This window comes from Penicillium hispanicum (genome assembly GCF_028827665.1).
Source record: "Penicillium hispanicum strain IBT 35686 chromosome Unknown utg000004l_segment0_segment0, whole genome shotgun sequence".
Taxonomy (NCBI): Eukaryota; Fungi; Ascomycota; class Eurotiomycetes; order Eurotiales; family Aspergillaceae; genus Penicillium; species Penicillium hispanicum.
The window spans coordinates 31,529-51,997 of record NW_026623196.1 but is presented as its reverse complement, the minus strand read 5'-3'; the positions used below and the strand labels follow the sequence as shown (position 1 = coordinate 51,997).

The 20,469-nt window shown below is 52.6% G+C and overlaps 8 protein-coding genes across 8 annotated transcripts; 3 read left to right on the top strand and 5 right to left on the bottom strand.

The window, feature by feature from the left end:
- Window positions 1-228: 228 nt before the first annotated feature.
- Window positions 229-5,069, bottom strand: N7459_003799 (putative ABC multidrug transporter; the record flags this gene model as incomplete). Its single annotated transcript, XM_056942983.1, has 14 exons — window positions 229-327; window positions 380-816; window positions 872-1,031; window positions 1,092-1,298; window positions 1,357-1,664; window positions 1,724-1,817; window positions 1,874-2,049; window positions 2,107-2,381; window positions 2,444-3,062; window positions 3,115-4,165; window positions 4,228-4,475; window positions 4,535-4,697; window positions 4,757-4,801; window positions 4,863-5,069. 14 exons carry the CDS (start codon window positions 5,067-5,069, stop codon window positions 229-231), a joined length of 4,089 nt encoding a protein of 1,362 aa, XP_056799866.1.
- Window positions 5,070-6,135: 1,066 nt separating this feature from the next.
- Window positions 6,136-8,534, bottom strand: N7459_003798 (Zn(II)2Cys6 transcription factor; the record flags this gene model as incomplete). The annotated part of the gene is made up of 6 exons (XM_056942982.1): window positions 6,136-6,681; window positions 6,748-6,968; window positions 7,040-7,338; window positions 7,391-7,578; window positions 7,653-8,358; window positions 8,425-8,534. The coding sequence occupies 6 exons, from the start codon at window positions 8,532-8,534 to the stop codon at window positions 6,136-6,138; spliced, it is 2,070 nt and encodes a 689-aa protein (XP_056799865.1).
- Window positions 8,535-9,271: 737 nt separating this feature from the next.
- Window positions 9,272-10,318, top strand: N7459_003797 (uncharacterized protein; the record flags this gene model as incomplete). Its single annotated transcript, XM_056942981.1, has 6 exons — window positions 9,272-9,365; window positions 9,425-9,756; window positions 9,818-9,879; window positions 9,940-10,084; window positions 10,154-10,221; window positions 10,276-10,318. 6 exons carry the CDS (start codon window positions 9,272-9,274, stop codon window positions 10,316-10,318), a joined length of 744 nt encoding a protein of 247 aa, XP_056799864.1.
- Window positions 10,319-11,068: 750 nt separating this feature from the next.
- On the top strand, window positions 11,069-12,809 carry N7459_003796 (uncharacterized protein; the record flags this gene model as incomplete). Its single annotated transcript, XM_056942980.1, has 2 exons — window positions 11,069-11,428; window positions 11,487-12,809. 2 exons carry the CDS (start codon window positions 11,069-11,071, stop codon window positions 12,807-12,809), a joined length of 1,683 nt encoding a protein of 560 aa, XP_056799863.1.
- Window positions 12,810-13,046: 237 nt separating this feature from the next.
- Window positions 13,047-13,508, bottom strand: N7459_003795 (uncharacterized protein; the record flags this gene model as incomplete). The annotated part of the gene is made up of 1 exon (XM_056942979.1): window positions 13,047-13,508. One exon carries the CDS (start codon window positions 13,506-13,508, stop codon window positions 13,047-13,049), a length of 462 nt encoding a protein of 153 aa, XP_056799862.1.
- Window positions 13,509-13,881: 373 nt separating this feature from the next.
- N7459_003794 (glycoside hydrolase family 76 protein) lies at window positions 13,882-15,583 on the top strand (the record flags this gene model as incomplete). The annotated part of the gene is made up of 4 exons (XM_056942978.1): window positions 13,882-13,981; window positions 14,121-14,365; window positions 14,418-14,867; window positions 15,008-15,583. The coding sequence occupies 4 exons, from the start codon at window positions 13,882-13,884 to the stop codon at window positions 15,581-15,583; spliced, it is 1,371 nt and encodes a 456-aa protein (XP_056799861.1).
- Window positions 15,584-15,885: 302 nt separating this feature from the next.
- On the bottom strand, window positions 15,886-16,750 carry N7459_003793 (glycoside hydrolase family 75 protein; the record flags this gene model as incomplete). The annotated part of the gene is made up of 4 exons (XM_056942977.1): window positions 15,886-16,143; window positions 16,199-16,531; window positions 16,611-16,676; window positions 16,739-16,750. The coding sequence occupies 4 exons, from the start codon at window positions 16,748-16,750 to the stop codon at window positions 15,886-15,888; spliced, it is 669 nt and encodes a 222-aa protein (XP_056799860.1).
- A 1,776-nt stretch (window positions 16,751-18,526) lies between these two features.
- Window positions 18,527-19,904, bottom strand: dmaW (tryptophan dimethylallyltransferase fgaPT2; the record flags this gene model as incomplete). Its single annotated transcript, XM_056942976.1, has 2 exons — window positions 18,527-18,680; window positions 18,742-19,904. The coding sequence occupies 2 exons, from the start codon at window positions 19,902-19,904 to the stop codon at window positions 18,527-18,529; spliced, it is 1,317 nt and encodes a 438-aa protein (XP_056799859.1).
- Between the last annotated feature and the right edge of the window lie 565 nt (window positions 19,905-20,469).

The window sequence follows — 20,469 nt, the reverse complement described above, 5'->3', positions numbered from 1 at the left end:
GTATGTATCTTCATATTACGGCGAGAAAGGTCCAACGTAAATCAGAATACACAAGTCTATTTGAAACTCTATAACTAGAAAGTGTATGTATGCTGTAACAGCCGGAAAACAAGCTGTGCACCAGAATGCCCAATAGGATGTATCCAACAAAATGGAATCACCGATTCCAATTCGTGACAGTACCTAGATATGCTCGAAATTTCTCTCCAGTCTCAGTTCTCGCCGGCGTTACTCAGAACGAGCGCTCTTCGTCTTCTTGCTCCGCAGTTTCATCATCAAGAACACCAGAGCATACGATGTGATGCAAAACAGGGCAGTTATGCCAGTCTAAGCCAAAGTCAGTAAGTGACAATCCAAATAAGCAACTGTTTGAACTCACATCTCTCCAAGAATAATACTTCTCGCGCAGATTGAAAGACTTCGCATAGTCAGATCCCATGGAGTACTGGCAGAACGAGCAGCTGGTCGTGGAATTATTCTGCAAGTAGCCCGTGTGCGACGTCAGGAAGTCATGCATGTATTCCCCACAGGTCTGTCCAGATGGGGCATCGAAAGTGATCCATTCGGATGGTTCGCACTTCACCTGAACCTCCCACAGCACTTCGCCGAGAAGACCGCCCACCAGGTAGGTGAATGGGTCAAGGTAGTAGATCCAGTACCGCCAAAAGGGCTGCATCTGACTGTATGGAACGACAACGCCACAGAAACTGATCAGACCAGCTCCGATCAAGACCGGGTTCATCACAGCCGCAAAGTACTCATTGGGCGCATACGCCGCAATGGCCTGGCCAATCGAAGTGTAAAGGAACTCATAGACTATACATTCATGATAAGCGTCTGTCATCTCGACAGAGAAAACGAAGACACATACAGATCATCTGGAGGTAGAAGTGGCCGGAGATGCTTGGTGTCGTCTGGAATCCCGCCGTGAAGTAGAAGCATAGGAAATAAAGTGTGGCGCAGATGATAAGGTATGGAATTTCGGTGACGGCCTGAGCTCCGATGAACGCGATCCAGTGGTAGGTTTTGGACTGTAGAGTCCCGGGATTAGTCTACTTGCTAGACCATCAAGGAGAAATAGATCAACAAACCTTCTTTTCGCGGGTTTCAAAGATGTCGCGGTTGTGTAAGAAGAAGGGCTGCATCTGGTTAATGCAACCGGGAGCGACAAAGATGAAGTTGAAGATGACAAAGAGTCGCAGCTGGAGATCAAAAGTCCCATCACCAATCTTCCAGAAGGTAAAACCACTGAAGAGAGCTGCGAAAATATGCAGGATGATCTTGTTCCACATGTAATCCTGGATCTAGGTCAGCTTGTTATTAGAAAACTGGGTATATATGATTCTCAGGACTGACCGGAGAGCGCCAGATCTGGATGGTCAGACGCTTGGTGACCATCTTGAACTGGAACCAATGAGAAGTAGCATAGTCGGCGGTATCTTCCACATAATTAGGATCGGCTCGACCGGCCTCGTTCAAGGCCTCCAGCTCTTCGAGCGCTCGTTTACGCTCATCCGAGTGGTTCCAGACCTCGACCCAATCGACCTTTTCGGTTGTACTTCCCTGTACAACATCGATGATATGTTCTGCTGGATTGGCATCTGGCGGACACGGGGCGCCATTGCGAGCGAAATAGTCCAGAATCGTGTTTGACTCCTTGCCGGCTAGAGTTTGTACCATTAGCACCCTTGGACGTACAAGTAAAATATTGCAGGGTCCTTACTCTCTCCAAAGTAGGTCATCTTACCGCCCTTGGCGAGCAGAAGGAGGCCATCGAATGCATCAAATAGTACCGCAGAGGGTTGATGGATAGTACACTTTCAGCGATTAGTGTCCAGTGCCAGGTTGAGTAATTATCATCTTCAATACTTACCAACACAGCCTGGCCTCCGTCTACCAACTTTCGCAGGAAGCGAACAATGTTGAATGCACTTTGGCCATCAAGCCCCGAGGTAGGTTCATCCAGGAAAAGCAAAGTGGGCTTTGCCACAAGCTCAACACCTAGGGTTACGCGCTTTCGCTGCTCAATGCTGAGACCCGCGCCAGGCTCTAAAACAAATAGTTAGCCTTGTTTGATCTGGATGTGGTTGTTCATGGTATGTCTACCTCCAATCAGGGCGTCGCTGATGTCGCTAAGCTCCAAGAGACTGATGATGTGATCAACGTAGGCAAGCTTCTCTTCATAGGGTACCGTTGACGATTGTCGGAGAACCGCTGAAAAGATGAGGGCCTCCTTGACAGTCGCTGTTGCCTCATGAACGTCAAGCTGCTCACAATAGCCGGTCGTTCTCTGGAAGCTGATGCCCTGAGGCCGGCCGTCAATCAGGATGGACCCATAGATCTCCCCAGAATCCTTACGCTGGGCTAGAACATCCAGTAACCTGAAGTACATTCCAATGATCAGCATTCTGTAAAAGATATTGTCACGATCGCGGTCACTCACGTTGTCTTTCCGGCCCCAGAAGCTCCCATCAGAGCGACTAGACTGCCTGGCTTGACAAATCCAAAGACTTTGTCCAACAACTGCTTCTTCTCCCCATGAAATGGAACATGGTAGTCCAGATTGTTCCAGGTAAAGGTCGACTGCTTGACTGAACCCATAAGTGCACCCGCATCGACGGGCTGTCGAGTTGCCGGACTCCTTTCCTCGTCCGTCTCTTTTTTCTGATTGCTGCCACGCTTGTACAGGAGCATGGAAGAACCACTCTGGCTATTCCGTAGTTCAAATCCCACCGACGTGAGGAAAATGAAAAACGCCCAGAAACCCACGAGAATTCCAAAGCTTCGCCAAATGTGGTGAACGGAGTAGCTGTACTGCTCTCGAATGTAGGCTGCACCATCGATAATACCTTGATCATTGCTGCCGAGAACGGAACACCCCCGGTGTGGCGATGCAGAGGCTGGGTATCCTTGGCCATAGGGAACGTAGTCGGGCTCAATACACTCGAACTCGCGACCCACGAATTCGTTCGCCATCAACGCTTCGAACGCGTATGCGCCGGGGTTCAGGTAGAAAATCCACCGGAACCACACATGCATCTTATGGAACGGGATCAGATAGCCTGTTGAAGTCGAGTTAGTGAGATTCACCCGCCATAATATAGCCAAACTAACCTCCATAGACGAAGAAAACAGTCGACAACAGGCCAGAAATCTTGGACGCATTGCCGAATTTCTTGCAAACGGCACCGACGGCTCGGAAGAGCTGGATGAAACATAGGGTCTGTGCAATGATGATGATCCAGAAGGTGAAGAAACGGCCCGCGTTCATCTGCAGAGCAGACATGAAATACAGAATCAGCGAGAAGCAAGTCACCTGGATGATGACAACCGGAATATCTGTAATGGCGTTGGCAATGCAGAATGCGGTCGGGCGGTAGAATCCAAATCGCTTTTGGCGGGAAAGAATCGGACGGCCCATGAATGAAGCGGTTGTCTCGGACATAGACTCGAGCAGGAAGTAGAGAACAGGGAAGAATAGTACACCGGGACGCATGAAGATGGAGGAGCTGTCCTCGGGAAGATTGTAGAACAACGAGCCGCACACCAGCGCCTGAATGATGGCCGAGCACACTTTGACAACCAAGGAGAATTTGTCTCCCCACATGATCTGTAATTGTCGGAGAGTGCACGATCCGATTTGATTCCAGAGGCTCGTGGTGTAAGGGCTGTTCTTGCGAGGGAGATGCTGCTTTCGTTTTTCGCTCACGACGGCGAGCTTGAGATCCTCCGTCTCGTAGGATAGCTTCTCCGGTGGCTCAATGGAATCAATCTGATTCTTGTAAATGGTGCTGTTGTGATAATGCCTTTCAAATTCCTCGGGGGTCATTGGAACCTTCTCTTCCCATCCCGGGCGAACGATTCGCTCTGTCAGAACTGTGACTGAAGTGAGATAGTCAGCGATATTGGCGCCCTTGGGACAATCGAAGCCCATTTCTTCAAAATATCCTCTAGCCAGATGCTGCGGGCCATAGTAGATGGCTCTGCCGTCGGCTAGAACGAGCACCTTATCGAACTGGTCGAAAATCCCATTACCCGCCTGATAGGTCGTCGCGATCATCGTCTTCTGGTTCTCGTCTGCTTCGCGTCGCAACATTCGAGCGAATTCCACGGCAGCCTTCGAGTCCAAGCCGCGCGTTGGGTTATCCCACATCTGAACAGGGCTCTGTATGGCGTGGAGTATTAGACTGTGTCACTGGTCAGAGAAGAACTCGAGACTCTGCTCACCTGTCCAGCCAGAACCTCGGCCAAGGAGACACGCTTGCGCTCGCCGCCAGACACTCCGCGAATGAATTCATTTCCGACCAATGTCTTCTTAGTGTGGCCGATGCCGAGTGACTCAAGGATTTGATTGCGCTGACTCTGTACAAAATCTTCGCGACTCGCTAGCTCGTCTGGTCGTTCGTTGGGGACTTTGTTGCGAAGGGCGAATTTCATTGTTCGGTTGACAGTGAGTGTAGGGAAGTGCACATCGTCTGCAATTCCTTGGATGAGTATCCCGTGGATGAAGGCTTAGGTTGAAGGCTTCAAATACCTTCATTGTTGAACATGATTTGCTGGCGGAAGTGCTTCGCAGCCTTGTGGTCCATACTTCCATATCGAGTCTCTCCGGTCACTTCGTCGAAAGTCTCCCGATCGTTTGAAAGCACTCGCAGCAGGGATGTACATCCAGATCCAGGACGACCCAGAACGAGAAGCTGTTCTGGTCAGTAATCAATGCATCCATCCATGGATACTTCGGAGCAGCGGTGCTTACCATTTCACCCGGTCTGACCTGACCCGAAACGTCTTTCAAGATCGTCTATTCATTGTCAGACATGGTCATTCCTGTTTCTCATCAAAATGGATTTTTTTTATCTTACTCTTTTCGGGCGTGCGCTTTGCTTGAGCACGTCGCCGAGCTGACGAGGGTCCATCTCTGATAATAGCGTCGACCCTAGAGCTACATCTGGGGCTGCTACCCGAACATTGACGTCGCGGAACGTCACTGTGAGTCGCTTTCGAATTTTAATGTTGCCATTCTCAAGGTCGACTGGCGTCGCCGTGCCAGAGGAAGGGGTCTCCGTCATGATCCCGATTGGTATAGCGACTTCAAGATTCGAGTCGTTGCGCTTTCAGATGGAGACGACCTGCCAAGGCACAACCGGACTAAATTGACACTCGAAGATTCTCAAGACAGGGCTTGGCACTGAAAATTTGCTACAGCCTCTGACTAGTTCCGACTTTTGGCCACATGGCTCTTATAAGGGTGCAGCCACAGACGACTATACCGGTACGCAGTTATATCCGCAAAGCCGGGAAGTGGATCCCACAGCGCCGAAGCCGAGTTGTCTAGATCGCAGTATCGGCAAAGTGCGCAGAGAATGGCCTAGTCTCCCAGCGACACTGATCATCATATCGAGAGAAACGCTGTATCGCGTCACGGCAATAACTCCCAGTTCCGTCGGGATTGTGGCTTCGTCCCAACCGGCTCGCTAGGCAATCACAGGCTGTGACTAAGATCCACTTAGAGCAGCAGCAAGCCCCAGCCGGCTTTGCGTGCTGATCGGATATAGATATTACTGCTTGGGCGCCTGGAATTGCATGCAGAGGGCGTGGGTTGTGGGTTCTGCTTTGCGGTGTACTTCCGTCGGCTGAGGATGATGACGCCAACTGCCGTGCAAGCTGTGAGATCCGATGGCCATTGTTTCGGGTCTATCCAGCAGTGTGGGGGTTTTCTTGTGACTGTGCAGGTGAAGCCTCTCTCTGCCCTTTAACCAGTCGTGCTGATAGCTTATTTCCGACCTTCCAACAGTAGCTGAAGGTGTTTTCGGCGAACACTTCCATGCTTGAGAACCCTTCGCCACGTCCTTCTCAATTGATTCAAAATCAACTCCCAGCTAGAGATACGCACCTCTGCAAGTTTCTATTTCCATACCCAGTCGCGTCAGATATACGGAAATGCTTCGCAGCAGACCATCACAGCGTGGTTTTCCCTTTTGCCTTTTGTCTCTCGTTCGAATCGCTCCACCCGGGTGTCGCGCTCTTTTGTAAGTTATTGAATTTGTACAGAAACGTATATTAACTATCCCAACTCAGAAGGGGTAAATAGAATCGCCGTCAGGTAGTATGGAAGTATGAGTTGTGCGTAGGCCGCTAGGAGAATGAGGAATCTGCAGATGGATAGACAGAGAAAAATGCCTCCAGATCCATCGTCGAAAAGTCAAAGTTCCATCCCATGTCAGCCTGGGTGAAATCGAGAAGATCTTCATTCGAGCCGCCGGAGCCTCCCGTCTCTGGTCCCTCAATGTGCGCGAGGTTCCATTCAGAGAAGGGAATATTGGAGCGGGGACCTAAGAAAGGGGATGGAGAAAATGTCGGTCCATTAAAGGATTCTTGCTGGCTATCCATGCCACCATGTGATTGTGACATGGGCCTTCTTGAATTGTCTGTTCCCATGGCATGGCAGTCTGCAGGGCTGTGATACAGCGTCCATTCATAAGATGGGTTGATACTGCGCAGGACGGTCTGAATGGCGGATATGGTGTTTGTGATTGGATCGCCCGCCCGCATGGTGGACAGAATGTGCAGCGAAGCATACACCCAAGGGAGATGGACGGCGGCGGTGGTCGTATCATGCAGCAGATCAAAGATCAATGTAAAGGCAGAGCTGCCCATGAAATAGCCATGGTATCGCAGTTGCTGGGAGCAAAAATGAGATCAGCCTCGGTCGCGACTCTTGATAACTAACTAGGGAGGTGGGGATACCTTGACGTAATCGTTCGAGGCAGACGCTTCATACAGATGGTGAATTGATTTGCGCGCGGCCGTCAGAACGTGGTTACAGGCTTCGTTGAGCCAGGACGGAATCTCTTTGGGATGCTTGGATGCACCGCTAGTAGCGTCATGTGGCACCTCCATACTACGCTGCCAATGCCCACGGAACATCAGAAAAGGGCGAAATGTGAGGAGCATGGTGTGGTAATATACTACAGGTACGGTGAGTAAATTGGCCATGGTCGGGTCGTCTGAGCACGGAGGGCAGGCCGAATCGACTTACATGTGAAAAAAATCGTCTGGCGGACACCCAGGGATCCGGTCTGGATATTCCCATCCAGTCCAAAGCCCAAGGCTTCCTTCATATGTGCCTCGTGACCACGGAGATCATTGGCGATGGAACGTGCAACCCGCCACATGTGCAGCAAAGACTCGTGGTTCTGGCCATATATCTCGTTGGCCGACCGAGAGATCGTCTTGCACAGATGCGCCAACAACCGGGTGAAGGGGTCTTGGGCATCTTCAATCGCAACATCTCTCAGGGCCAACGAGCTCGGACGGCCGATGTGAAAGCAAAACCATCTGAGATGCAAAATGAGAATGTCTACTTGGCTTCGGAACAGGCATCACGTACGTTTCATAGACATAGAGCGACCAGAAAGTAATCCGTCGCTCCTCAATCGTTCCTGGGGCTTGGACTTCATCGTGCGGAACATCTTTGTGCAGACCAGCGGACAGCGCTTTGCGAGCGGAGGTGCCTAAATGCAAGAATGCTGAATTGGGTCGGCCCTGTTCATTTTGGAAACTAGCGTATTGGCTGGGCTGTTATGTCAGTGCCTTGAGACATTGAAAAGAAGGCAACAAGTGGGACTTATCATGAGCAATGATATCTGTACCATTTGAAGATTCACAACATCGTCGAAGGACGTTAGTGAAGCCTTCACCTGGTCGAATAAAATGTCTCCCCAGGCGTGATACTCTGTGCCAAGGGACCCAATTGCCAGAGTGAGCAGGAGGATGGCTTGGGTGAGGGTGTCCGGCTGGCCGAACGGCGTCGAGCTATAAAGTTGCTCTAGCCAATTTCCCAAATCATCCTTCGGGCGGTGTGGCAGCATATGATACAGAGCCGACAGATACCGCGCGAGGAACACTTTGGCCAGCTCCAACGGGAGGAACATCACATTGCCCATGCCGGGGAGTTTCCCACCCTCGTGGGTGTCGGGGGTGCCAAAGAAGATGCGGCGGAAACTGAACAGATCCAGACCGGCGCCGGCTTCCTCGACCTCGCCCGATGGTTCTGGATGAACGGCCGGATTGGCGACGAGGGCGCGATAGATATGCTGCATCAGCGCAAAATGCGAGGTTGCCCCATAGTAGAGTTGCATCTGACAAGACGGGGATGCCATATGCGTTGCGGTGACACTATTTGGAAATTCACGCATGACCGACGAGGTCCGCTGCCCAGGCGGATGGGTTAGGGCGGGCGACCCTCGACGCGACTGGCCATCACGGCGGGCATCTTGATATTCCTGCTTTCTCCTCCGATGGCGAATGAAGTCCCTGTAGACGCAGGGCGTATTGCGCTGCTGGCAGGTTTTGCAGCTTTTGCGGGGCGAGAGCGAGTGTTAGAGAGACGTTCGGGGGACACAGGATTCCGAGAGATCTCACGGGTTTAGACCGTTGCAGCGGATCTTGCGCTTGCGGCATTCCTGGCACGCCTTGGGGATCCGCCAGCCTGCAGTAGAGGAATTTGATGCCTCCGCCATCTCCATCTCCATATCCGAGCGCTGCCCACCGTTGACGGAGGGTGCGATGTGTGTGGATGAGCGGTTGGTCCGTGTATCCGTCTATATCCGAGGCGGCACGTGACTGGGCGCGTCTATTCTGATTCTGTGTGACGCGAGTCATGTCAGGGAGAAATGTGAATGGAGTGGAGCAATCATAATGCGACGAGGGATTGGTCAAAATATCATCCAAATGGATGTCTCGTCGGTGGTGTCGAGGGGAGCTGGTCTCCGTCATCTTCAACTGATATATAGTTCGATCGTCTCTCAAAGGAAGCGGCGCCATGCAATTCTACTACAATTTGTCCGATATTGACTTCAGTCCATCACAAGTAGAAGAATTGATACATCTGATCATCCTATTAAAAATGGCATCACGCTGATGCTTGATGGTGGGTTTCTACCCCCAACAATTTGGTCGCCATACACTATAATTATACATAACATACTCCGGCAGCCACGGCGGAAACCCAAGGTTCAAAGGAAGGTTTTCAACGCGCTCGCTTAGAAATCCCCTCTCCTCCCCTCTTCTCGGCTCTTTTCACGCCTCAACATTCATTTGCCCGAGACGAAAATTATCCCGACCTCACTTCATCCACGGCCCGCGACCGGACTAGTGGGTCGCGCAAAGCCGGTCCCGGCATCGCGTCAACGGCCCGGCCGGTGTTTTTAAATCGCCGTTCGACCTCAGCCCCTCGAATCATTCAGACTCTCACCATCTTGCAATCACCATGACGTGCGAAGCGTGCCGTACTATCCCTCCCGTCATCGCTGAAGGGTACACCCCCAAAGGCCAGTGGGAGACCATTGCCGGCCTTAACACCTGTCAGTTCCCGGACCCATGGAGGGGAACTTCCCTTTGATTCTGACAAGAGTCGCCCTAGATGTCACTGGAAACGTCAACTCTGGGGTTGGCCTGGTAGATATTTATGATATCTTCGGCGTGGCTAGTCAAACTCTGCAAGGTGCAGATTTGCTTGCCGCCCGATTGAACGCCGTGGTCCTGCTTCCGGACTTCTTCGAGGGAGAATCTCTGTCCCACGACGTGATTCCTCCGAATACCGAGGAGAAGCGGAAAATTATGGGCGATTTCCTGGCTCACAAGGCTAATGTTGCTCGAAACGTCGGGGTTCTGACAGAGGCTGTCCCGCAATATCGGCTTCGATTCCCGTCTGTAGGCAAGTGGGGAGCCTTTGGCCTGTGCTGGGGTGGCAAGGTAAATCATCCAATTTTATGATTGCTAGAATGACGAGGTTGACTGGCCGATTGTCTTCCAGGTGACTGCTCTCGCATCGGCTGCCAACACCCCATTCGCTGCCTCGGGCCAAGTCCACCCAGGGTATGCACATCATCCCTCAGAGTTCCCTGGAACAAACGTGGTCATCTAACCTCTGTGTAGAATGCTGGACGTTGCAGACGCCAAAGCGCTGACCATCCCGCACATTGTGCTCGCATCCAAGGACGAGCCGGCGGACGCGGTCGCGGCATATGCCGATGTCATCCCCAAAGGAAAGGGTGGGGTGGTGGAGACTTATCCAACCATGGTATGCTATATCTTGGAGTAGAGCAGTCTTCAAGGCCTGCAGGCATCACTCTGCTAATACTTCAAATAGTGGCACGGATGGATGGGCGCTCGAGCTCAGCTTGGAGAGGAGGCAAGCCGAGCAGAATACACTCGCGGGTGAGTCCAAATGGCGTGAAAGATGATAATGACCGTTGAGCTGACCCACAGCAGATACGAGCAGCTTGCCGATTTCTTTGAAAAGCACCTTGCTTAGGTTGGCTTGGGTGCCGCACACTTTCTGCTGGATTAGAGCAGTCTCTGGTTGCAATTATCATCAACAATGAAGACGTGGTTTTTCTATCTACACTTCTGTACTGTAGTCTTAGTCTTTAGGCTCATTGCTTCCTCGCAGATTTCTCCCAGGCAAATAGGAAACTCTTAAGACAGTCATACCATACCAATGCATCTATGGCCCCGCCCCGCTACATCTGAAAATCGCCCGAGTTCGGATCTCGACGCAATGCCCCGATGCCTGTCATGTTGTAATCAAGAAAAGCTTAAGATGCACTCAAAAACTACTCTAATCAACCTGGGTCACTCCGAGGTCCGTATACATGTACTGATCGGGACATCTCCAGCCCGAGCGCGCAAGCCTTGCCGCATCGGGCGACGTGCATGGCTGACTCATCCCGGTCCAGGGACGCTTCCAAGGTTCTATCACGTGGTCGGGACATCTCCGCGCCGAGGATCCAATCAGATTGCAACCATCTCGCGAAAGCCCCAGCGCAAGCATTACCGCACGGAGACAGTGGACAACAGATAATGGGCACGCTGGGCCCGCTTTCTGGCCCTGTGGATGTCGTTCCGGGAACGGTCCGTCTTCGGTCCAATGGCACTCACTGCAGATTTGGTTGGGGACGTCGGCGGTGATAGCGATGGCGATAGCAATGGCCCATAGTACATATACGGTGCATCGTCCATGCCAGAGAGTCGGCCGCGATGATTCTCTGCTCTATGCTCTTCGATGGACCCGCAACCAATACCTGCAGCGCTATCTGGCACAGATAGCTGTCGTGTCTCGACCACCCACAGCCCATTGGGGCCCACGACCAAGTCACAGCCAGAAGCAGGACTTGAATCTCCGGCAGAACATCCAGTGGACCCGTTGGAAGATGGCTCAAAGCAGCCAACCAGCACGGTGCAATGCGATGCACCGTACAGCGTTCTCCCTCATGGCGAGAAGGCGTTTGTGATTGTGGCAGGGTCCTTTGCAGCCTTGATCTCCCCGCTTTCGAGCAGCATCTACCTGCCGGCACTCACCTCCCTGGCTCGTGAGATGGATGTCTCAGTCTCGTTGATCAACTTGACTATCACCACCTACTTGGTACTGTTTCTTCCATCGCTGGGCGTCCCCTCGTCGGAAGCGTGCTCACAGAATGTAGGTTTTTCAAGGGCTCGCTCCTTCGTTCGTTGGCAGCTTCTCTGATTCCTACGGACGTCGCCCGGCATATATCATTGCCTTTGTGATCTACCTAGGAGCCAACCTTGGCCTCGCGCTCCAGAGCAGCTACCCCGCCCTGTTGGTACTGCGATGTCTGCAATCCTCGGGGAGCAGCGGGACGATCGCCTTGGGCAGCGCTGTCGTGGCCGATCTGACTACGCGCGCAGAGCGTGGGAAGTATATTGGCTATGCGGGCATGGGGATTGCCTTGGGTCCCGCCCTTGGGCCGGTGATTGGTGGACTGCTGGATCACTTCTTGGGATGGAGAGCCATTTTCTGGTTTTTGGTCATCCTCTCGGGGGTCTCGTTCGCCGCGATTCTTGTTGTTTTGCCCGAAACTTGTCGCGTCGTGGTCGGCAACGGCTCCATTGTTCCTTCGCCATGGAACCGTCCGTTTTGGTCCTTCGCCTGGCCACGGTCTCGCTTTCGAACTCCAACCATCGACCCTGACTACGCTTCGATCCAAAAGCTGAAGCGTCGCCCAAACCCCATCTCTTCCTTGTTGCTTGTCACGCAGAAAGAGAATGGCATGATCCTGCTGTATGGGGGTCTCTTGTTCTCGGGCTATATGGCGGTGCTGAGTACGTTGTCGACCCAGCTGAGCAGCCGCTATCACTTCAACTCGATCCAGGTTGGGCTGTGCTACCTGCCACTGGGCGTCGGAAGTATCAGCTCTCGTTGGACGGTGGGAAAACTGCTGGACTGGAATTTCCGGCGGGAGGCGCGCATTCAAGGGATGCCCATTGAGAAGAACCGCCAGCAGGACATCGAGAAATTCAACGTGGAGCGGGCCCGGTTGGCCATCACCACGCCGATGATCTACTTTGCAGCTCTCTGCGTGCTCGCGTATGGATGGGTGATGCAGTATCGAACGTCGCTTGCCGGCCCGCTGGTGATGCTGTACTTTCTGGGTTTGGCCAGCACCGGTGCCTTCAATACGCTGAGCACGCTCGTGGTCGACATCAATTGCCAGAGCGCCGCGACTGCCACTGCAGCCAGCAACCTGTGTCGGTGTTTGATGGGCGCGGCGACGACGGCCTTTGTGGGACCGCTGATTGATGCCATTGGGATTGGATGGACGGCCACTCTGATTGCGGCGCTGTGGGTGGCGTTTAGTCCGCTCCTGTGGGCGGTGCGTTTTTGGGGCCACGGCTGGCGGCAAGAAAAAGCTTCCAAGCAACTGGAAAAGGCTGCCCGGGGAGGCCAATACCGCCTGGTTGAAGGCAGGATGATACGATACGGTGCGGGCTCACATGGGTCATGAGCAACGCGCGAGGACCGGCTGGGTGGGATTTGGAGTCTATATGGACACGGTCATGCTCGATAATAATACCCCTATACAATTCATCAATATCTCATTCAAGGCATCTCCTGAGCGCGAGTGGATCGGATTCATCTCGCAAGTGTCGCCGCTAACGCGCACTAACTCTCACTAACGCTCACTACCTCCTATTATGCTTCCTGACTCGGCCTCCCCTTGGACTCACCCGACTCCGGATGATTACTCTGCATTTGCTTTTTTCAGGAGCTCTCCTAGTGGCTCATTCCGATCGGATTCTTTCGATACCCCGGACAAGATCGGTGAAGTCTCTTGCGTCTTGGAGCCGGCCAGGAACTGATGATCAGGGGGCGGCTGCTCACCAGGATCCATGGTCGTAGATGAGTGATTAATGGCCGATAATATTGAGCGATCGAAAACCCACCCCGGATTTGCGCTCTCACCGTCCCATCTCCCTCCGTCCTCGTTGCCCGATTGCGTGACGATCTCGAGAGCTGTAGGCAGTGTCAGGAGCCTAGCGGTGGTGGGAATGTCGGAGCGCGCGCGGCGACCACGATGGAACAAAGGGAAGCCGCTCAGGGGTGGCGTTTGCGGATATCTCTTGTACATTCCACGCCCCCCCATCACCACCAGGGCACGACGGCACGAATGCTGATCGCGGAGTCTGCAGCTCTCGATCAACATTGCCGAGAAAGCTTGGTTGAGCTTGGCGGGCTCCACCGCTCGGATGCAGCGTGAAAAAAAAAGCTCAAAAGAGCGAGAGTCTCACTCTCCACACGTTGACGACGCTAGCGCCCGGGCTTACGCATGCCTCTGGCGCTATATTTAATATCCCCAGCGCGATGGGGCACCCGCCCTCTTCATCTCCGGCTGTCCGCTTTTTTTCTTTTAGGGGGATGAGCACTGATGGCTGGATCTGGCTCCCACATCTAACCGCGTGCACGCTTCATCGCCAGTGTTGCGCTTGACCTCCTCCCAGCTCCCATCTTCCAGCTGCGTCTGCGTCTGATTGGTCGAGCCACTCGACACGGTCGAAAGTCGAATCGTCGGTGTCACGATGCGTGTGCCAGGCGTCGGGTCCTGGTGGAAGGGGCTGCTGGTCACCCTCCTGGTGGCCGACGGGACAAATGCTATTGATCTGGATATCAGCAGTCAACGTATGTATCATTCTCCATTGCTTTCCGTCCCTACTACTCAGTCCCTGCCTTTCTTCATCGTCAGGACTTGAGGGGCTCTACTCGGGGACTCCCGGACTCCAGAGCTGACAGAGCTGACGCCGCCGGTCTCCCATGATAGAATCCATCAAAGATGCCGCCAGCACTAGCACCTACGCGATGATGACCTACTACAAGGGCAATGAGACCGGCCACATTCCCGGATCCTTTGCGACCAAATGGTGGGAGGGATCGGCGCTCTTCTTGGCGCTGCTCCAGTACTGGCACTTCACCGGTGACACGACATACAATACGGAACTCCGCGTCGGACTGGAGTGGCAAGCTGGGGATGGCGACTACATGCCTTCCAACTACAGTAGCTATCTGGTGAGAGAATCTCATCCGTCCGGCAACGCTCGAGGTTGCTGACGTCCGATAGGGCAATGATGACCAAATGTTCTGGGGCTTGGCTGCCATGATGGCCGCCGAACTGAAATTTGCAGACGCATCCTCGGGATATTCTTGGCTCTCGCTTGCTCAAGGTGTCTTCAATACCCAGATTGACCGGTGGGATGCAACCACGTGTGGCGGTGGCATGCGCTGGCAGATCTGGCCCTACGAGGCGGGCTATACCATGAAGAACTCGATTGCCAACGGCGGCTTGTTCCAGCTCGCGGCGCGCCTTTATCGCTACACTGGCTCCGAAACATATGGCAAGTGGGCCCGAAAGCTTTGGGATTGGTCGTCGGGGACGCCGCTGTTGAGCAACTCGACTTGGAACGTTGCCGACTCGACCGAGTCCACCAACGGCTGCTCGACCCAAGGAAATGCCCAGTGGTCCTACAATTATGGCACCTATCTTATGGGCGCTGCTTATATGTACAACTATGTGAGTGGAAATACCTCCCTTGTCACTTGCCCTTCATGATGATACGATGTGCTTGTCTCCCCCTCCTCCCCTCCTTTTACCATACTACCTAGGTATCTTACTCTTGTGGATGACTGATCTGGGCTGTCGACTTAATATAGACCAACGGCACGGAGCAGGCGACCTGGGCCACCGCCGTTAGCGGCCTATTGAACCAGACGTTCACCCATTTTGCTCCCAAGGGGATTCTGGAGGAAATCGAATGTGAGCCGTCGGAGAGTTGCAACGATAATGAGATTCTCTTCAAGGGACTCGTTTCTTCTTGGCTCTCCTTCACAGCCCTACTGGTTCCATCAACCTTCGATACCATCCTCCCCAAGCTCCAAACGTCTGCCCAGGCGGCTGCCAAGTCCTGCACTGGTCATAACAACAACACTTGCGGCGTCCAATGGTACAAGTCGCAATATGATGGATGGATTGGCATGGAGGAAGAGATCAGCGCCACCAATATCTTCGTCGCCAATATGATAAAATTTGTCAATACAGCCCCCGTCACGTCAACAAGCGGTGGAAACAGCACCAGTGATCCTACTGCCGGCGAGAATGACACCAGCAGCTCAACTACCCCTCGGCAGCATTCCATCACCACCGGAGATCGAGCGGGTGCTGGGATTTTGACCGTCGTTTTTGTTTTGGGCTGGGTCGGCTTGGTGAGCTGGACAGTGTTTGGCGGCTGAGCCTTCGCCACCTAGCGTCATTGATGGAGTTTGAAGGCGTGCGGTTGTGAATTCGAATCTGGGACATTCTTCTCCGCCACAGGGATGGCACAAGGGTATTTCATTTCTTGGTACATTGTTTTTCTGGAATCGTTGTGCTCGCTTGTCGTGCATGATCTATTTGGGCCCGCTGCACAAAACAGCCCATGGAGATTTGATTATGTGATATATATAGCCGGTCAATTCATGGTAATTTGGATTGATGTCCGTACATTGAATGCGTCAATTGGGCATCACCGCTCACGCTGTCCACACCCAACTACTCATGTCTGAAGCTTTGCAACCAGCTTGTCGCCAAGGCTCTTGATACTATCCTCAAATGCGTTGCGGTCTCCCGCCTGCCAGTTCGCACTGCTACCGGGAACGGCGTCCTTTCCAATAAATCCCAGATAGAGAATATCAGCGGGTCCATGGCCGTTGTTGCCGTTGATATTATCGTTGGGGAAGCACATCGGGGCCAGCGAGATGGGTGCCTCCCCGGTAGACTCTTCGCCGTTGGTATCTCCCCAGATGTCGTAGATCTAGCTAAATTAGCCCGGCAAGCCACGCACTTCGCAATGATATCTCTCGGCTTACCACTTGATTGTTGCAGACTACCGCTATCACACTCAAGGGGTCCATTCCGTATTGCTGAGGGTCAAAGTTGGTGTTGCCAAAGACCACGTAAAGGTGCAAATTGGCGTCGAGATCGCTGATTCCGTACTGTTTCACCTGGTCCTTGAACGCAGTCTCGTCTTGACCAGTTTTATCAGCACCGCGGGCACCTCCCTTGTCGCTCAATCCGTCACAGTCCACGTCCATGTTATCATATTGACCTCCGTTGCCGGCGCTATGGAGATAGATCACCCCATTGATATCACCACGGTAGGCAAAAATGGAGGCTCCATCGATGCCGTCAGAGAATCCCCCCTGCGAGTTTATTGCTGCATTTTCCAGACTTTGTTGAAAGTCAGACCAAGGGCGGAAAACTAGTAGGTTCAATGCGCACCTTGTGGTTGTCGTAGATCCCTTTGATATTGTCAGGCAGATCTAAGGCGTCGCGAGTGTCGACTCCCTACACATCACCATGATGGTCAGTTCAGCCCATGATCGGCGCTCTTGTCTTGCTACTCTAACCAGCACGGCCATAGGATGACAGGTGGGATTCCGGGGGTAGTCCCACCCGATCGTTCAATGCTACCCAGAAGACCAATCTGTCGTTTGACGATCACAACTATAAAATCTCGCTGGTCGGCAGTGCTTCATCTAAGGGTGACATGATCCAAGATGCCTGCGGAGACCATCGCCAGTCAAGTGTGAGCCTGAAGTTTGTCGGCGAGTGGAGTCTGGCATTCAAAAATCAGGGGAGCAACTTCTTGTCCATGACGGGCAGCCATGCTGCATCCTACTCCAAATGGTTCTCGGCCCAGCAACGGCAATACGAGGCTTTAGATGGATGAATCTTCTGGACCTGGAAGACCGATGAGAGCCTGCCTAAGCTGGAGCAATGGAACTATCAGAGTCAGTCTACCCCCTTCTCCCGACGCTGGACTGATTCACTGACATCATTTAGTATCATCAACCAGGATCTGAACGCACAGTATAGCCAGAACCCCTGCTAGATCATTTCATCACGACCGCAAGCGGAAGAACCATCGGCTAGGGAAGACCAATTCTTGTGCTCTCGTAGAAAGACGATAATACAACCTTGCGAATATCCTATCAAGCTCTCCGGTTCACTTTTCGGATAGGTCGCAGCTCCTTACTGGGATGTATTTCGCTATCTGCCGAGGTGTGGTGGTTCTCGGGTCGCTATAAATGGGGAGCGAGATGGGTAAGAAAGGCGAGATATATGGCGATGGACGAACTTGAACGATCAGCACAAGATGTAAGTAGATAACGAGAATTTCAGTCATCGTTCATGCTATCAAAAACAACGATCAAAAAAGATCTCCAAAAAGAACTCTCCCTCGGGGAATCGAACCCCGGTCTCCCGCGCTTATCAGATTAATGACAAGCGGAAATCATCACCACTAGACCAAGGAAGACAGTCAGCCGAGTTACTGCTCGGCCACTTGGATGGCTGATATGTGAAATGAAGAATCTTGGTTTCATGAGCCTACGTGGCGGCAGGCAGCATCTGGAGGGTCCCAACTGCTATCTACAGCCCCTAGGAGATCATGAGAGTTGATTTTATTTCAAATAGTCTTGTTGATGCATGATCTTCCATCAACGATTCTTAGGTTTGATCGGTGCTAGCTCTGTTGCGTATTGTGTTCGTAGCGCACTGGACTACCTTGCCACGGATGTTTATATATCTGAGTCTCCCTCCACATCACGGTTTATCCGACTCGATTGATCGAAGATTCCAATTTGATCTTTGGCTTGTCCAATCTTGTGGTTTTCCATACCTCGCAATCCTACTTAGAAACACACTCACCTTCAAGCTGGCCATACTTAACCTTGGAAGCATTCATTCATGAACGCTTATCTACTGACTTTTGAGAGACACCTGCATTAGAACCATCCATGGATGCCGCCCGCTTTTTGATCAACATCTGTTCCACTAACTCTGAGCAACCAGGTGGGTGACAAACCTAATGCTATTCTCCACATCCTAGTATTATCTCCATGTTTCATACTCTTTGATGACATATTCTCCCGGGGAGTAGGAAGATAGACGATGATGCCATGAAGAACAAGGCTAATGCCAGATCCCAGCACCACCTGCTTGAACCCCCCGTATTCTGGTTGAGAGGGGAACATGAGAAATCCTAGGTACCTAAGTAGGAAAAGGGATACAATGGATAGCAACGGGTCAGGAGACTGACCACGCACAGCAATGTCTGCCCAGGGCTTACAGAAAGATGAATTTGTATTGTACTAATGTGGGAAACTCCCCATGGCCTTACCAGCTTTGCCGTCTTACTGGCCCTTGCGCTCCTGTTCTTCTTGTTCCAACCAGGGATAGTCGACCGACGAGTGGTAGTAAACACTGAGATACACACCTGTCTTCTCAGTGTAGGCAAAGGAGATCCAAGATGTCAAACGAGCGGTTTTGCTAAGATCTCGCTCAGGGCTAGCAGATGGGTTAGTAACCATGAACGAATCTGGTGCCGAGGATTCGGAGGAATGCTTACAAGTAGCGGTTCACGGTCTGTTCATAGCCGCGCCCCTGCTCGACCAAACCAATCTCTTCAAGGAACTGGGCAAGGCCTTGGACGATGACCAGGTCGCTGTCTCCATGAATAGGAAAGTAGAGCTTGGTCACTGGAGGAGAATCTCCCGCCTTGATCTCATAGTTCCAAATGATGGGGGTGGGAGTGGCGTCGGTGCCGTCATCAAATCCACCGGTAAAGGCCCGATGGCCCTCGCTGATCTTCATGAGATGCCATAGTCGGTTGAGATACTCGAGACCTTTCAAATTGGACGCGCTAGTGAAGCGTCCACCTAGAGTCCAGATGTCTTCCACTTTAGACCAGATGACCTCGTTGGTGGAGCTGTAGAGCTTGAAGCGCGTCTTCGAGGGATCCACGCAGTCCCACGAAAAGAATGACCAGTCACTGTATCCATTGGTCTCTTCCATGTACTTGTTGACCGTAGTAAGGGATGGCAAGGGGCCCGTCGAGCTCAGCAGCGGGCGGATAGAGTCTTCGAAGAGTTGACCAAAGCCCTTGCCCGTCGCTTTGGTTTTGAGGGCGGGAAATGAGTAACCCTTGACGGAGACGGTGCCATTCTTGAGGTCGAAGCCAAAGGCTGTCTGAGACAAGCTCAGATCGCTGCCTTCCAGCTTCTTGCCCTCCAGCTTGACGCGCTCCTCGGCATTGACCGTGTGCGTGTCGATGAAATGCTCAAACAGCGCGGAGGAGTACCCCTTCAAGTTCAGGCCGTCAAGATGCTTCAGGAGATCATCCAGGGCAATCTGGTTGTAGGGGTCTTCTGCGCTTCCCGATGCCCGACCGACCGGCTCAAATCCGATGCGAACTGTAGGATCAACGCCACCATTTTGCTGGTAGTTGACACTAAACTCGAGGGGCAATCCACTGCGCGTCACGGCACTGCGAAAGCGCTGCGGATACGGTCCCATGCGTGGAATGAGCGTCTGCGCATGGAAGCAAAGGTACATCTGCTGGAGAGCCGGACTGTACTTGGCAGAGTCCAGCACCGTCGCAAAGAGGGGAGCCGTCTTCTGCCACCAGATTTGCTGGTCAGAATCGTTCAAGGAGGAAGCCAGCTTGGCCATCATGTCGCCATTATAGGTGGGCGCGGAGGCAACTGAGGCAGATGCCGTATCAACAGTCATGATGCTGGAAGTGGCTTGCCGGCAAGGGTGTGGAGTGAGTGTTGGAGTGAGTGCAGAGAGGAAATGGTGGTTGGAGTGCAAGCGATGAGATCTTCTCCTTCACAGACAACGACAGGATTATATACCACCGATAAGTATCACAGCCCCTTGACGCCCGAGAATCTCGATTATCTGGGTTGTGGTGCCTTTGCTCGACTAGTCGCTGTACGGCGTGCAGTAGACCACATTGTCTGGTCTGCATGCAAGCAGAGCCATATCCCTTGCTGGACGGAACACTCAGTCTAGACTATTGCTTCCAATAGGCCAACCCTTTGGCTGGATTCCACACGCACACAGAAACGGGATCATCCTTACGATTGCATTGTCGGTGAGCTGGTCCATGGTTGACTGGATCGGTCGCCACGTCACCCTAGAACCCTCTACTTCCAGTATCGGGCTCTCCGGTATACACCTTGGGTCTTTATCTGGATGCTAGGAGTGTTACCACCATGTGCCATTGCTCATGACATACGGCTACCGATGTCAAAGGGCCCACAAAGCACCGAGAAGGGAATCCAGAGATACT